The 14,752-nt window shown below is 43.7% G+C and overlaps 1 protein-coding gene across 1 annotated transcript in view; it reads left to right on the forward strand.

Annotated features, from left to right (window-relative positions):
* Positions 1 to 6,947, forward strand: part of ATP10A (ATPase phospholipid transporting 10A (putative)) — a 117,391-nt gene extending 110,444 nt beyond the window's left edge. Inside the window, exons 17-21 of the mRNA XM_009472562.2 lie at positions 1,785 to 1,985; positions 4,195 to 4,275; positions 4,366 to 4,470; positions 4,808 to 4,995; positions 5,635 to 6,947. Coding sequence (XP_009470837.2) covers positions 1,785 to 1,985; positions 4,195 to 4,275; positions 4,366 to 4,470; positions 4,808 to 4,995; positions 5,635 to 6,340 — 1,281 coding nt within the window. The 3' untranslated portion in view covers positions 6,341 to 6,947. The remainder of the gene's footprint in view (positions 1 to 1,784; positions 1,986 to 4,194; positions 4,276 to 4,365; positions 4,471 to 4,807; positions 4,996 to 5,634) is intronic.
* The last annotated feature ends 7,805 nt before the right edge of the window (positions 6,948 to 14,752 follow it).

Genomic DNA, 14,752 nt, shown 5'->3' on the forward strand with positions numbered 1-14,752 from the left:
CATTTTTGTCAGAGCCAAACTGTTTCCAAGACAGGTTAATTTTAGCAAGGCTCTAGAGAGAAAAATTTCTTAGGTCCAGGATTAGCTGCATTTTGTTTATTTCAAATGAGTATCTAAAAGTATCTAAATTCACTTATTTATTGCAATTCCATTTTGAGAAAAGACTCAGGAAGTTTTGTTGGGTTTTGGGTGTGGAAAGGAAATAAATTTCAAAATCTGTTCAATTTTAAAATGAAATTGCCATCTCCCAACCAACTGTACTGAAGAGGGAAGCTCTGGTAACTCAGTCTTGTTTCGGCCAGAGGAAGATATTTTTCCTGAAGTGTATTTACAGAAACATTTCTAGAGGTGATCCTTGAAAAAATACTACCATTTAACTTTAAATAGGTAGTTTATAGTATGGGCTCACAAACAGTGAGACCTATGTTGCTGCTAATATACAAGCCACTTCAACGTAGTATGCAAACATTGCCTGAACATATATATACAATATATATATACAATATATATATACACATATATATAAATTTACGTACAGCAGGACTGACCCTCTTATTCTGTGGCAATTCCCCTTCACGAGATGATAGGCTTACTCCCCTTATAGCAGTTTTCACTGACTAAGCAGACCATAGCTGTTTTTTTTTTCTCCTATGTTTAAATTTCAACCACATTTTGGCATACAGGTAGAACAGATCTATATTTTCCTCTGTATATCTAAAAATGATGAAGGGTTAACGTACTCCAGTTGGCTGAAAGCTTTTGAGAAAAGAATACAAAAAGAAGAGGAAGTGAAAGGAGAGGTCATGTCGTTTCCCTTCTTCGTGGTTAAAATGAGGAAAACCCTCGAGGGACAGTTGCCAAGGTTTATATGGTTGCCTTCCGGTTAGTGTTAAATCACTTTACAAAGACTAAAAAAAATTGCCGGTTTAGGAGGACCAAGCGTGGGAATTTATTTCCTTCCCTAGGAAGCTGCCCGCCTTTTTCTGGGCCTCAAATCCCCACTCACAGGTGAGATCAGCACCTCTCCTGAGCCCTAAAAACCTCTGGATTCTCCATGCTGCAGAGATTGTAGAAGAAACGAGTTGTGTAGTTTGTCGCTTCTTGGGTGATTCCAGCCCAACTACATGAACAATCCCACTGCAGCTGTCTATGCAACTGATTTCTTTATACAGCTGAAGAGTAAGGGAGACTGGGGGATCTTTACAGCACTACTAATTTACTGAATTTCAAAGCAAAGAGGTAGAATACTTAAGACAGCTTTACTAGACTTGCTCCTGCTGCTAGTCTCATGGTGGTTTTGCAGAAAGGCTCTGCATTTACCTATTGTAGACCAGAGGCAAACATCTGGGACAAAACATCTCAAGCCAGCAGAGAATATTATTATGGAAATGCTTATTCTTAAGATAGTAATGTAAGGGCTATCAGATCAGTACTCATATACCTAGAGTGATGGTTGGGAGAGCTTTTTACAGTTATTTAAATTCCACCTCAGAGTTTCACTTGAACTGAAAGTTAATTTTCTGTGAAGTCATCCCTGACACCTGAGATCTGAGGTTCCAGCAGCACAAAGACTTGCAGGTGCGCCAAACGTTTGCAGCTTAGCTAAGTGGTTCAGGCAATAGGAACAGTGAGTTAAAGACTAGGTATCCTTAGAAAGATTGCTCACGTGTTTAGCATCCATAAATAAGTCCTTGCAGCACTGGAATCAGAATGCTTTGAGAACACAGTGGGATGATGATCCTGCTTATCTTGTCATATTTACAGCATTTCTCATTCTGTTTCAGATGTTTGTGGCCCTTCTCTTCTGGTACCAGTTCTACTGCGGGTTCTCTGGCTCGTCAATGGTTGATCAGTGGTATCTCATCTTCTTTAATTTACTCTTCTCTTCTCTTCCACAACTGGTTACCGGCGTGCTGGATAAGGACGTGCCAGCTGAATTGTTAATTGCTGTACCTCAGCTTTATAAAAGTGGCCAGAATATGGAGGTAAAAACTTCTCGCTTTTTGTAATTTTTTTTCCTAGATGTCTTTAGTCTCAACTGAAAACCAACTCTGCTCCCAAAGGGTGCATGACTGACAAAAACAGTCTGAGAAGTCATTATTATTATTTCGTTATATTTCTCATCTGAGTGAAAGTATCTAAACACCAAAACTACATTTAAAACAAACAACAACAAAAAACCAGCTATATTTTGAAAATATATAACAGGAGAGATACTGGATGCTTTAAGTCAGCCTAAGCTGAACACCTCCCTCATGGTCCAGGTTCACAAATAACCACAAAAGTAAAGGAGACCATACCTTGTAGACTAGAGCAGACTTTCAGAGAGTAACCTCACAGTACTTAATCAAAATTTCAGGCCCCAGCCCTTTACAAACAGTCAGAAGAGAAAGATGTCTTTAGGAGTAAGCACGGAGGTCGATAGACCTAGAGTCCAAGGGAAGTAGTCACCAGCAGATGACAGATTCAGCTGAAATGTCTGTTGAAAACACCTTGTCCCCATCTGCTTGAATTGTACAACGAAGATAGAAGGAATTGCAGGAGGGATTCGAGCCAAACCATTTCTGGTAATTACAGCTACAGTGTACTGTGGGAAGATCTTTCTGCTTGGCAAGACTATCCATATTGAGGCATTGCTGCCAAGGCAAAAGCCTTTCTTAAAAGGATCTGACATTGTGCCGTCTGAGAGGAGGCAGTGAGTGTCTTTTGCCTCTAACTGTACACTTGCATTTGGTACTCTACACAGCCAGTGACATTGCTAGACACTGTCCTGGAAAGGTGAAAGGAGAATTTTAGCATAACTTATTTCTAGTGTGTTAGTCCAAATTCTCTCTTTTCCACCCAGCTGTTGTTTTCCATTTTCTACATTTCTTCTGTTCCAGTGCATTGCAGTTTAAAGATCTGTGACATTAATACCTTCCTTTCTTGCACATTTTTAAGGTGATAGAAACCTGGTAATGGCTTAAGCTTGTTGGGAATTTGTGTCTGCCTGTCTTCAGCTGCCAAACTGAGGGGAGAAGTCTCCAAGGTTCACAGTACAAATATTTCTCATAGGCAAGCCCAGGGACCATTCTAAGTTTGTTCGAAATCTAGTGAGCATTTTCTCTGAATAGTTACCTAAAAAGGCATTTTTAAAGCTTGCCAAAAATCCTGCTTCATGTAGGATATCTTTCAAAAAGATATCAGCAATTCAAAGCCTATAGTATTATAGAGTAGTTTAGGTTGGAAAGGACCTCTGGAGGCCATCTGATCCAGCCCCCAGCTCAAAACAGCTTCAAAGCTAGATAAGGTTGTTTGGGTCTTTATCTAGTCCAGTTTTGAGTGAATGGAGATTCTGCAGTCCCTCTGAGCAGCCTGTTCCAATGCTTAACCACATGTTATTTCAGTGAGCCAAAGAACACTAGAATTGTTTCTAAGCATCTCTCAATCCTCATTTTTAGGCTGCATAGCCTATTGTCCATAGAGGTAAAGAGCCCTGATGAGCCCAGTGGTTGCAGACGTAGCCTATATCCCAAAATTAAATAAATAAATATTTTGTCATTTACAAACTCTTTTTCCTTATATCCAGGTCTTTTATATGATCATCCATACCCCCACAATTGTATATTTCTTTAAACCACAATGTTAGTTTAATATTGTTTCTTAGCAAGCAATTTTGTATACACAGATATATGTGTGTGTGTGTGTATATATATATGTTTATTTACGTATTTATAGCATAGCATACATTGCCGCATTGCTTACTAAAGATCGTTGTTGTGGATCTTCTTTTCTAACTGTGTGCATTTTCTGTTTTCTCTCTTGTGAATAAATACTCTGTGTAAGTACATGATGTAAAGCGCATTTACTCATGTGCTTATACCTCAGAGAGCTCCTCCTGAAATCAGTGGTCTAACTGTAGTGCATAAAGTTGGGCACCTTCATAAATGTTGCTGGCCTGAATGTCAGATTCGAATTACACCCTCTGCCAGGGGAAAAAAAAAAAAAAGGCAGAAGTGTCCTCCCAGAACAGAGCGACTTGCAGGTTGACTCTTCATACTTCATCCCCAAGGGTATCTAACTGATTGGCAAAGTTGTGAAGCTATTTGTAAAAGCCCTTAAAAGTGGCCCTTAGAATATCCCCCTCAAAATACCTATCCCAGCAAACAGCACTTTCATTAGGCTCTGATTTTCTTAACTTTTTTTGTGCCACAGGAGTACCAACCACACATGTTTTGGATGAACATGATTGATGCTATGTATCAAAGCCTGGTTTGCTTCTTCATCCCCTATTTTGTAAGTGTTTGGTGTAAGCCATTCTATTTCAAGCATTCTGAGGAGAACTGGCAACACAGCTTGGGCTAAATTCTGTCTCCTTCTTTACAGACTTACTATGATTCGGAGGTGGATATCTTCTCCTGGGGAACTCCCATCACCACAATAGCTCTTTTCACCATCATACTACATTTGGCTATAGAAACCAAAACTTGGGTAAGGTACCCACAGCCTGCATAGAAACTTGCTGGCATATACGTAATAATTCTTTTCTTAGTGCCATTCTTCAAAAACAGAACATGGTCGTTTCATCCGCTCAGCACATTCTATTTTTAGCAAGCATTTTAAGCAAACATGAAAAAGGTTTTAAACTGTGATCTGCGAACAGCTTTGTAGTGTTATATCTATAATAAGAATTTCTGAAAATACAAGGCTCTAAACTCTTTGCTGTGCATGGATTTGGCTCCAGAAATTAAGAACTATTAATTCAGAATCACAGCAAGTTCCTCAGAATGTAAAGAATCATTATTCTTTTGTTGGTTTTTTGTTCTAGACTTTTCTCCACTGGTCATCTTGCATCTTCAGTATCCTTTTATTTTTTTTTGTGGCTCTGGTTTACAATGCTTCCTGCCCAGTATGCCATCCTCCATCCAATCCCTACTGGACTATGGAAAGGCTGATGGGAGATCCTATGTTCTATTTCACTTGCGTTATATCACCAGTCGTTGCATTGCTGCCCAGGTATTGTATCTTTTCTCATATATGAAAGCACTTTATGCATATGGTTGAGAGGGCAAGAAACATTTCTTTTTCCACTCCCTCGCTTTCTTTTTGCCTTACCAGCCAAGTCAATTTTTTGCAGCAGCTGATTATATGAAGTCAGGTTGTCTAACCTTTTCTGTGCTCCTGACTGCAGGAACAGACCACAGCTCCTGGCCATAGACCACAGGAGTGGGATAATTGTAGACTGTTGGTCGAACCTCCTGGCCATGCAGAGATTTGCTACCCTGTGAGGTTTTCCATGATGCTTCCAGATTCAACCCATCCTCCCATAACATGCACAGTACAGAAATTCTGATATTATGTTGTGGACTTACTTGCCTGCTTATGGATGTAGGAGGCCTGCCTTTGATTCCTCATCAGGAAAGATGAAAGACCGTCTAAAGGCACAGATTTATTACACTGCTTGTTATTAATCAAAATATTAGCACAGCATTCAGAGGTTTTCGTCTGCAAGCTTTCTTGTGTCAAACATAAGAAAGGCACATAAAACTCTCTCATTTTTCTGTGTTGTACTTTTGTCTTGGGTATTTTCTCTTAACAGCATCTTGGATACTTTCTTCTTTCAGTTCTTTTCACGTGCACATTCTCCTCTTGCAGATTTCTGTACAGAACCCTTCAGGGAACACTATTCCCAACCCAGCTTCAGCTTGGACGCCAGTTGAGTAAACTGTCCGAAGAGATTCGCACCCAGCTTCTGACCAAGTTGAATGTAAAGGAAACAATGCGTCAGACACAACCCTTTGCGGACAGCTTCTCACCAAGCTTTGGCTCAAATGCTAGCGATTGTCATAAGGCTTATAACCAAAGCACACCTTTGCCAACATCTCCTCAAACAAGTGAGTCACTTTTCCAAGAGCACACAAAGGCAGAACATAAAACAGATCAGACTGTGGCTGCCTCTCCCCAGAGTGCAGTGTTGTATGGGGACAACAAACTCACCTCATCAGCAAGTAGTCTGGAAAGGTCCATGGGATTTCATGAAGTTAGACATGGCACTTCAGAGATGGAGTCATTGCCTGTGGGAGCAACATTCCCATGGAGCTCAGCAGTTGACCAAGCAGACTTCAGTTTGTTGAAATGGATCACATCAACTCCACTGTTCAGTCGCATTGGGACTGTTTTACAGGTGTCATCAAGCAGTTTACAAAATGAAACACAGGACAGTATGTGTGTGCTTGGCTCTTCTTTGCATGTGGACTTCAAAGGCTTAAAAGAAGAGAGCTCAAATAACTTGCAGGACAAAATGAAAGGGACCCCAGCTGATCATTGTAAAAGTGACAATTCCGAGACCACCTTTTTATGACATGGGCCTTAAATATATTTATATATTTTCTATTTGCACACATTTATAGTGAGATTACTCTATTTGTTTCCAAAGATGAAACAGAAAATCAAAGGTACAGAATGATTATTTAAGAATGTTTAAATACAGTATATTGAAATAAGAGCTTTAAATATAAAAAGAAACACTTGAAAGTTCCATTTATATTGTTTTATTTTTTCATCTCATTTTGTAAGGAAATGCCGTCTCTGTATTTTTCAGATGCTTCTCTTTTATTCTGACACATACTGTAAAAGCAAAGGACTTATCTACCATATTCAAAAGGATTAGATTCAGCAACAATTATTAATATCATTATAGGCCATTCAGTAATCAAGGAGGAAAAACCATGATAATAAACAGGCACTGTATTCCATCCATCATCTGCTTGCCAGGGTGTTTGTCACTGGAGCAAACCATTAGGCAAGACTATCGAATTATTATACACCTCTCTGTAAATGTTAACAGTATCTTACCACCGCATTAATAATACTGGTATTTTATAAGTGACACCATATTTTGGTATTGCAGCCATAGCATTTTATGTGTCATGATAAAACAATAAATAAATGACCATCCATATTGCAAAGTGACTTCCCGGTCTGGCATTAATAGTAACTTAGCCCTTCACTTGGAGTAGCTAGCATTTGGCTGGTCATGGCCTTGTATCAGGCCGTTCAGCTTCTGAAGAAAAGCTGCTGCTTGTTTGTGAGGAATGGTTTTGGTGGCAAAGAGCTGGTGCATTGTGTCCGCTGTAGAGTTTGACCTGGGAAGGTCTGTGATCTTCTGTGCTGGAGCACTACCACGAGTAGGCTGGTTTTGCTGAAGAAGTCAGTCCTGCTTGCTAGCAGAGGTGGAGTTTTGTTAGGCACCTTCAGGCTGCTGTTTCAGCCAGGTTAAATCAAGCCCTTGGTGATCAGGAAGGGGCATGACCAGCTGTGAGGGTGCAGTGCTATGCAGAGGTACTTGGGCCTGGTCTAAGACAGGCTAGCTCCAGTCCCAAAAGTAGGGAGCTGCACTGCTTTCTGAAGTTACGCCTGAGCCGACCTTACGTGATTGTACATCGCAAACTGCCGCAGGTAGGTGGGTGTGCGGCTGCGCTGTGCCGGCCTGACGGATCCCAGGGGGAGTTAGCCTTGGAGGGCTGCTTGATTCTTTCATATCTCGTCACCATGACCATGTATGAACCAGCTGCTGCACTTCTTCGTTTCCTTGTCGCATGTTTTCAGATGGCCTTTGCCTTGCTTGCCATCAGTGGTGTAAGGCCAGAACTTGTTCGTGCCACGCTCTGTGCCAGGCGACCTGGCTGCAGCATGGGTTGCCTCAACCCGTTAAGCCACAGTGCCTACCATGTGTCACTTGCTAATCCACTCGGGATCTTTTTTCTTCAAAGATTTATACACTGGCCTCTTCCCCAAAGGCAGAGTTGGTAATATGAAACTGTAAAATGCCAATGAAAGGAAGAGATGTAAGCAATCTAAATAAGAGCTGTCAGCCTGTAAATACATTACCGTCATGAAACATGACACATCCACGTGTAGCAAAACTGTTTTGGGATTAGAATTGACTAGGGACAGAGCAAAGACACTAAGGGACTAAAAGGACTTTCAGTCTCCTGTGAACAGCTTTAAGCATACGACTGATTAAAAGAAAATGTACCTGAAGCACAACTGCTGCTTTTTAACCTCTAGTTAACAGGGAACATGGGTTTATCTAGGTAGATCTTAGCGGAGGAAAGCTCACCTATTGACTTATTTGTTACTGGCGGAAAATGTTATGACATTTCTCTGTTCTACATTATTATGATAGAAATGAGTCAGTAGGAGCGGGTGCTTGGTTTCTGTGAAGGTAGGTGGGCATCTGCACTGCCGGTGCCGGCACGAGCCGGGAGCCGCCAGGGTGTGTGTCCTGGCACACGCCTCTAAAGCCGGGCTGCGTCCCACGCCCTCGCAGCAGCTGTTTCGCTCCGCTCTCTGGAAAGGGAGCCTGCAGGACCCTGCTGAGGTGGAGAAACCTCCTTTGCAAGTGTCTGTAGTTGGGAGAGACAGTTCCAAGCTTAGACATCTCTGCTTGCTCTACCAGCCTCCTCGGTCTTGATAGTAACTCTGTTGGGATGACTTTGCAGGTAATTTTTTGCAAGGATAGCTGGCTGTATTTAACACAAACTGCGTAGATATTGCCGTTGTAAATAGCTGTGTGGAGCTGCAGTGTCTTTTAATGTCAGAGAGGGAAACAAATGACACTTTGAAATGTGTAAATATTGCCATCTGGGTAGAAACATTCCTCTGCTTGTAAAACAGGATCTCACAGAAGGACACGGTATCAGATACCAGGTAGGCAGAGTTCATAGGTTTGCAAGACGTTAAATTCAGTCTAAGAGTGCCGTGGGGTCGCAGCAGGAGCTGGCCGTGGATGTCACGTGTGTGTGCCCTGCCTCAGTTACTGCAGCAGCCCCAGCAGGCGGGTGAGGGTCTCTCGAGCATATTGACTCCTCCACATCTTTCCACAGCACGTTTGGTGTCCCACGGGCCATCATGGGACTTGCCTGGCGCTGGCAGCAGAAAGGGCTGAAACATCACTGGGCTTTGGCTCAGAGCTGTATTTGATGATATTCTCATCAAAAAAAACCCTAAATTCGCCACTAGATGTGCCTTTGTGATACAAGATTTGGTTTAGTTGTGCTTTCAGTGTTTGAAAGACTATTTTTGTAAGTAAGGGATAAAAAGGTTCCTTTGGGACTGAGAGATGCTCATGTGCTGCCAGATAGTTGTGTTAAATTGCCACTGTGAGTGTGAGAGTAGTGCATCTGTGTCATGTATTTAGGGAAACAGTAGATCTAGATCCTCAACTGCTACAACCATCGTAGCCCCTTCAGTTTCTGCAAGCTGACGTACTGCAGCTGGGATTCAGGCCTCAATAGCTGCTGTATTTTGTTGCAAAAAAAAAAAAATCCTTAGAGATATATTTTGAAATGGATAAAGTGTAAATGCTCCCTTCATACTAAAAGACAAAATATCTTATTATGGCAGCAGTCCTGCAAGCATGTATGAGTTTGATCTTAAATAAACCAAGTAATCCCGCTGACCGTGATGGCACAGTGACCTCAGCAGGATTGCTTGCGTGCTCGCAGACAGATGGGAAGATGAGCCGCACTGAGGCCTCCGTGTGCCAAACGACACCGCGAGATACCGAGGGGCACAGAAGCAGGTCAGTGGGATATCGGTAAGCAAGAGGTCTCCATTTTCTTTTGGGAAATAAATTGTAAAATAGTGTAAATAAAATGTAATTTAAACCACAGTTTGTAGAAAAAAAAACCAAGCAGATTTCACATCTGGAAAGAAAATGCTGAGCATACTAATTCTTTTCATTTTAAATCCAAAGTTCTCTCTTCAGCTGCCAGAAGACAAACTCATCAAAGCGTGTTACTTGCTGGGCTTTGGGGCTTGTCAACATTTTGAAGCTGCTATTAATATTTGATACATTTTAACTAAACAAATACTAATGGCTTTTTGAAGCTGTATACATTGATTTTAATAAAATAGAAATAAATTTCTAAAGTTATCCCTGTCAGTGCAGTTGAGCGGTTGTCATATCAGACAAAACAAAGCTTTACATTCATGAGGCCGATCCTCAAAAAGCGGGCAACTGTTTACTAAAAGATTCCAGGAGGCAAGGACAGCAATGCCGGGGTTCAGTCTGTTACCAACAACAGCCCCCTGTACGCTCTTTCCAATATTTGCACTGAACTCTGCAAGCGTTTCTACATCTGCTCCACGTTGCCAGCTGAAGCAGTCTGGCTGAAATTAATGACCGAGAAGAAGAGAGTTGTGAATTAAGCATCACAGCGTTCCATTTCTTACTTTTATTTACGTGAACTAACTTCCCGGTGATTTATCCATTTTATAAATTTCTCTTGGATGTGTAAAGGTCTTTGAGAAACAACCAGAACTCTTCTTTCAGGTTAGCTCTCTAATCTAAGAAATTATATCTCCCACATATGCCAGTGCACTGGAACTGAGCATACAAATGTCAAAACTGGAACAAAACAGCCCTCTGGTATTTTTTCCAAGATTTTCCAGCTATACATCACTGCTCTGTGTGCCCAGACAGTCATGCACCTCTTTGCCATCCTCCTGCGTTAGCTGTGGAACCACGGCCCTTCCCCCTGATGGCCATTACATGGTCTTTTATGCTTTTCATAAACTGGAAAGCTGATGACAGTGCGGACTTCTCACTGGGGCCAAATCCAGTGGCACCCTGTAGTGATTTAAGTGCTTCGTTGATCGGGAGAGCTCATCCTTTAGCTAGCAGAATTTCCTCAGACCCTTTCAAATTATTCACCAGAGACTGCTCTTGCTTCCATGATACGACTTTCCCATCTACCCTGCAATGAACCTTGACTTGGCATTTATTCGTATACGATTCTGCTTAAGGCCGCAGTCTGTGCTTGCTCCCAGTACTTCTCCTGCAGGCTCTACCCACTTACTGAACGCGTGCCGCCTTGTTATGTCTTGGCCCAGCTTTCTAGTGGCATGCTCACATTTGGCTCCACGCCAGGCTTACACAGCCCAAATCTTGTAGGCTGAGCACCCAATCCACATCCACATACAGCAGGTGTGGAGGATTTGGGGAGGTTTCTCCATTACAGGTGCTACCTCAAACGGTTTTGCATGAATACTGGTTGCAGTATGTGGAGATGTTAAGCTTAAAATAAACTCCATCAGAACTGCATGTGGTGGAATCATCTGGGAGTGACAATTCCTGCACTAATCATAAAATCTGCATCAAAACCTGAACTAAAAAAAAAACCAGAAAAATAGCCTCAAGTTTTTGCAGCAGCCAGTTCTTGATTCAAACTGCTCAGCACCTCGGGCATTATTCAGTCCTGTGTTAAATTCAACAGTGGGCTTTTGTAACCGAGCGCATGTGGCAGTTCAGAAAAATGATGCTGATATACCAGGCCATGCGCTGTGACAGAGCACGAGCAGATACCTGTCAAAGACACTGTGGAAGCCACTAAGAGGGTTATGCAGGTGTAGCGAAGCCGGGAAGGAAAAGCTCTGCTAGATGCTATTTGGAAGTTCCAAGGCAGGGAGAGAGAGGAGGGGACCTTCAGAGGTTTCCAACCATATTGGTTTTGCAAAGTGATTCTGCACATCTCCCTCTCAGAGGCCCGCTGGCGGGCTTATTCATACCAACCTTAAACTTCACTAGAGCTACACCACAAGTGAATTTGGCTGGTTGTCTGCAGCTGAGCATGGGTAACAGGGTTGGACACCCGGCTGATGTCAAGCAGCGCGGCTGTACTGACTGACATGGAGGTAGGTTGGTGTTTGCTGTGCAAACAGGAACGTGCCGGCTGTGCCCTGGTCGGGAGCGCTCCCTAGCCGGTACCTGTGACCAGGGCAGGTCCCAGTACCAGTCCCAGGGATCCTCCCTGTGTCGAAAACCAGGGTGGGAGCCAGAACAAGGGGCACCCCAGTGTCCTCCCATGCACACAGGACATGAGCAGCCCTCCACTGCTCACTAGTCTGAGACCGCACATGTTTGCAGTGTCCAGGACAAATTTAGGTGGCTAGTGAAGAGAAGGTGGTGAAAGAGAAGCAGCAGATAACATGGTGGGGAAATCCTTTCTTCTCCATCAGCAATATCTCCTGTGCCATTGCATAAATGCCTCTGGTTTTTCTCCCATGCTTTCTAATAGTGATCCTGGCCATCGGAAAGCCTCTGGGACGACTGCGCTTCCTGCTGACAAAGATGCTATGGGAAGTCCTCTGCTGCCATCAGGAGCGGCCCCTCGAAGCACCCGCGCCCGGGCCCGCTGCGCCGGGTGGGACGGGCGCCTTCACTTTTAGCAACAGCTCCGGCGATCACTGCGTGAGCCGCTCACTGAGGCTCCTTCGTGCTGAAGAAGGAGATGCTGCATGGTCACAGCCCATGTATCTTCAGTTAAAAAAAAACAACAGCAAAATGTTTTCACCCTGACTTAAGTGGTTCATAATAGGGAAAGACTTACAAATGTCTCGAGTTCTGGACACTCAGATCAAGATGAGTGTATTCCAACTGTCCTGGGCCGTGAAACCCTCTAGTGCATCACACATTCAGAGGGATGTCTGGTGCTTTACGTCTTAAAAATTTCCTGGGGTTTCTTGGGGGGCTGGCCACCCCCAAACCCCGAAATCCCAAGATCCAGAATTAGAAGCCATTGTTGAAAATAGTAACTGTGCCACGAGAATTGTGTTTTATATACATGGAAAAAGAACAGTTAAAAGAAAGGACTAACTTTTAAGAAAGGTTTTTCTGTATAGCTGCATGAGGAATTATCTCTGTTTTGAGCAGCAGCTTCCACATGGTTTTAAGTGTGGCTGTTTGCTGTGTGCAATAATGCCTCCCTTGATACATGAAGTGCAGCACTACATAAATCCTTCCAAGAGGAGGTTTAGCACATCCTAGCCAGGGCGGGCAAAGACAGCCAGGTCCTGCAGCCAGCTCTGCTGCTGGAAGGACTTTAGCTAGGTCAGCCCTCAAAGTCCTGTTTCATCAGCTTGTCTTGCATAATGCCTGCCTAAATAAGAACCTTGTTAAAAGTGGATTAAAGACTTCAACATTCAGCGTGGTCATTGGTGTTGCTGCAGCACATATAGCACATGCATGAAAATAGTCTCTTAGTGAAGACAAAATGCTTGAAAGAGCCTTTTGAGAGACTGGAAGAAGTGTCAATGAAGAGCTGGCACCAGGCGAATAAAAGCTGCTCAGACCAGGTGGAGTGCCTGGTTCCCTCTGCAGGGAGATGTCCCGGCACTGCTGCCCCAAGCCAGGGAAGGCTGCGGGTTTCCAGACGCGGTGTTGACTCAAAACTGGAGCAAGGGGCCTCTCACTGCGGCCCCGCAGCCCTTTGGGTGCTAAAACCCAACACTGCACAGCTGTAGCTAAGGTTAGTAGTTCCTGGCCTGAAATTCCCAGTGGTATATTACTTGTGCTTGTTCATCACATTTTCCAAAAGTTGTAGGTCTTAAAGTCTCCAGTTTATTCCCAGATGGCCCATTTTACGTGCATGAAGGCACCGAACCGTCCCTGCGGCCAGGCTTGTATGGATGCAGTTCCCGCCTTTCCACCTTTCCCCGCTTTCCTCCCCAAAACTTGGAGGCCACAAAGAGCCACTTCACAAACCCAAACCATGACAGGGATATTGCTCACCATTTACATGCCTGGAAACAAAAGACAAGTGTGGCCTCCAGGGCCCTTCTGTTAATGAAAACAGCAGAGACGCCTCTGGTTTAAGTAGCGTCTTGGTCTTGGCAGATCCGTCCTTCGCATCCTGCACAGCTGCCAGCCAAAGGGAGTTCAGCGACAGCTGCCACTACTCTTGTCCTGTTCTTTACATGCAAATGCTCCAAAACTTGGGAGTGAGAAGGGGGGAGATGGAGATTTTCACTGTAAAAAACTGAAAATGCAAAGCTCTTTTTTTTAATCAAATTGCTGATGAAAATGTGGGGGGTATATTTACTAAAAACCCATATTCTGACAAACTCTTTCAATCAGCCGTGTGTACTGTTAGAGCTGCATGAACCAATTTTATCCCGAGTGGGCTGGGTGTTTGCTGTTTCTAAGATCCCTGTCATTTTGCAGACACAATTAACTTCGTAGCTGTTTTGTTTTGCTAAACCCCCAAGAACTCGATAACACCATTACAGCTGAAAGAGATTCAATCTTCAGCTCCACGTAAGATGATGGAGGTAGAAAGTTTGGGTTGGCATCATCTGGAAACTGAGGGCAAACGATGACACCATGGGAGGCGTTGCAGGCAGAGACTCCTCTCCCCTGCATGCCTATGGACATGATCATGATCAACAAAGGTACCGAGAACTGCAGTTCGTCTGAAGTTGTCTGAATTTTGAAGCTTGAAAGTGAATTAATTCATTTATATCTGATTGTACTGGTGGTGTGTGCAACCGTCAAATCCAGGCAGCAGCATTTTCTGCCCACTGAGTGTTGCTTTAAGCGGTAGCCCATGGCCCACAGTGCAAGGAAGCCGGGCTCTTGGATTATTCGGTGCTAAAGAGAGAAAGAGAGATGCCAGCTTTTCCAAAGCAATACCCCGTGTGGTTTTATTGCATTCATTTGCCTGCTGTTGCAGCCTACCCGCGACCTCCTTGCTGGATGGCTCCTGCTCACCTGAAGTCAAGCAGTGTTTCCTACCACAAGGTTTTGAGGACACATTAAATACTGAGAGGTTTCAGCAGACACCTCTGCCCCATGGAAAAGGGGCAATGGGGAGCTCCCAGCCTTCTCCCAGCCTCTGGCAAATCTGCACCTTCCCCATTGCTCGGGGCACCTCCAGCCCCTGTGCATCCCCCTCCAGGGGCGGCAGTGCAAGCGGAGGAAACACATTTC

This window comes from Nipponia nippon, unplaced genomic scaffold (assembly GCF_047370975.1).
Source record: "Nipponia nippon isolate SJK-2023a ecotype South Korea unplaced genomic scaffold, ASM4737097v1 scaffold_2, whole genome shotgun sequence".
Classification (NCBI taxonomy): Eukaryota; Metazoa; Chordata; class Aves; order Pelecaniformes; family Threskiornithidae; genus Nipponia; species Nipponia nippon.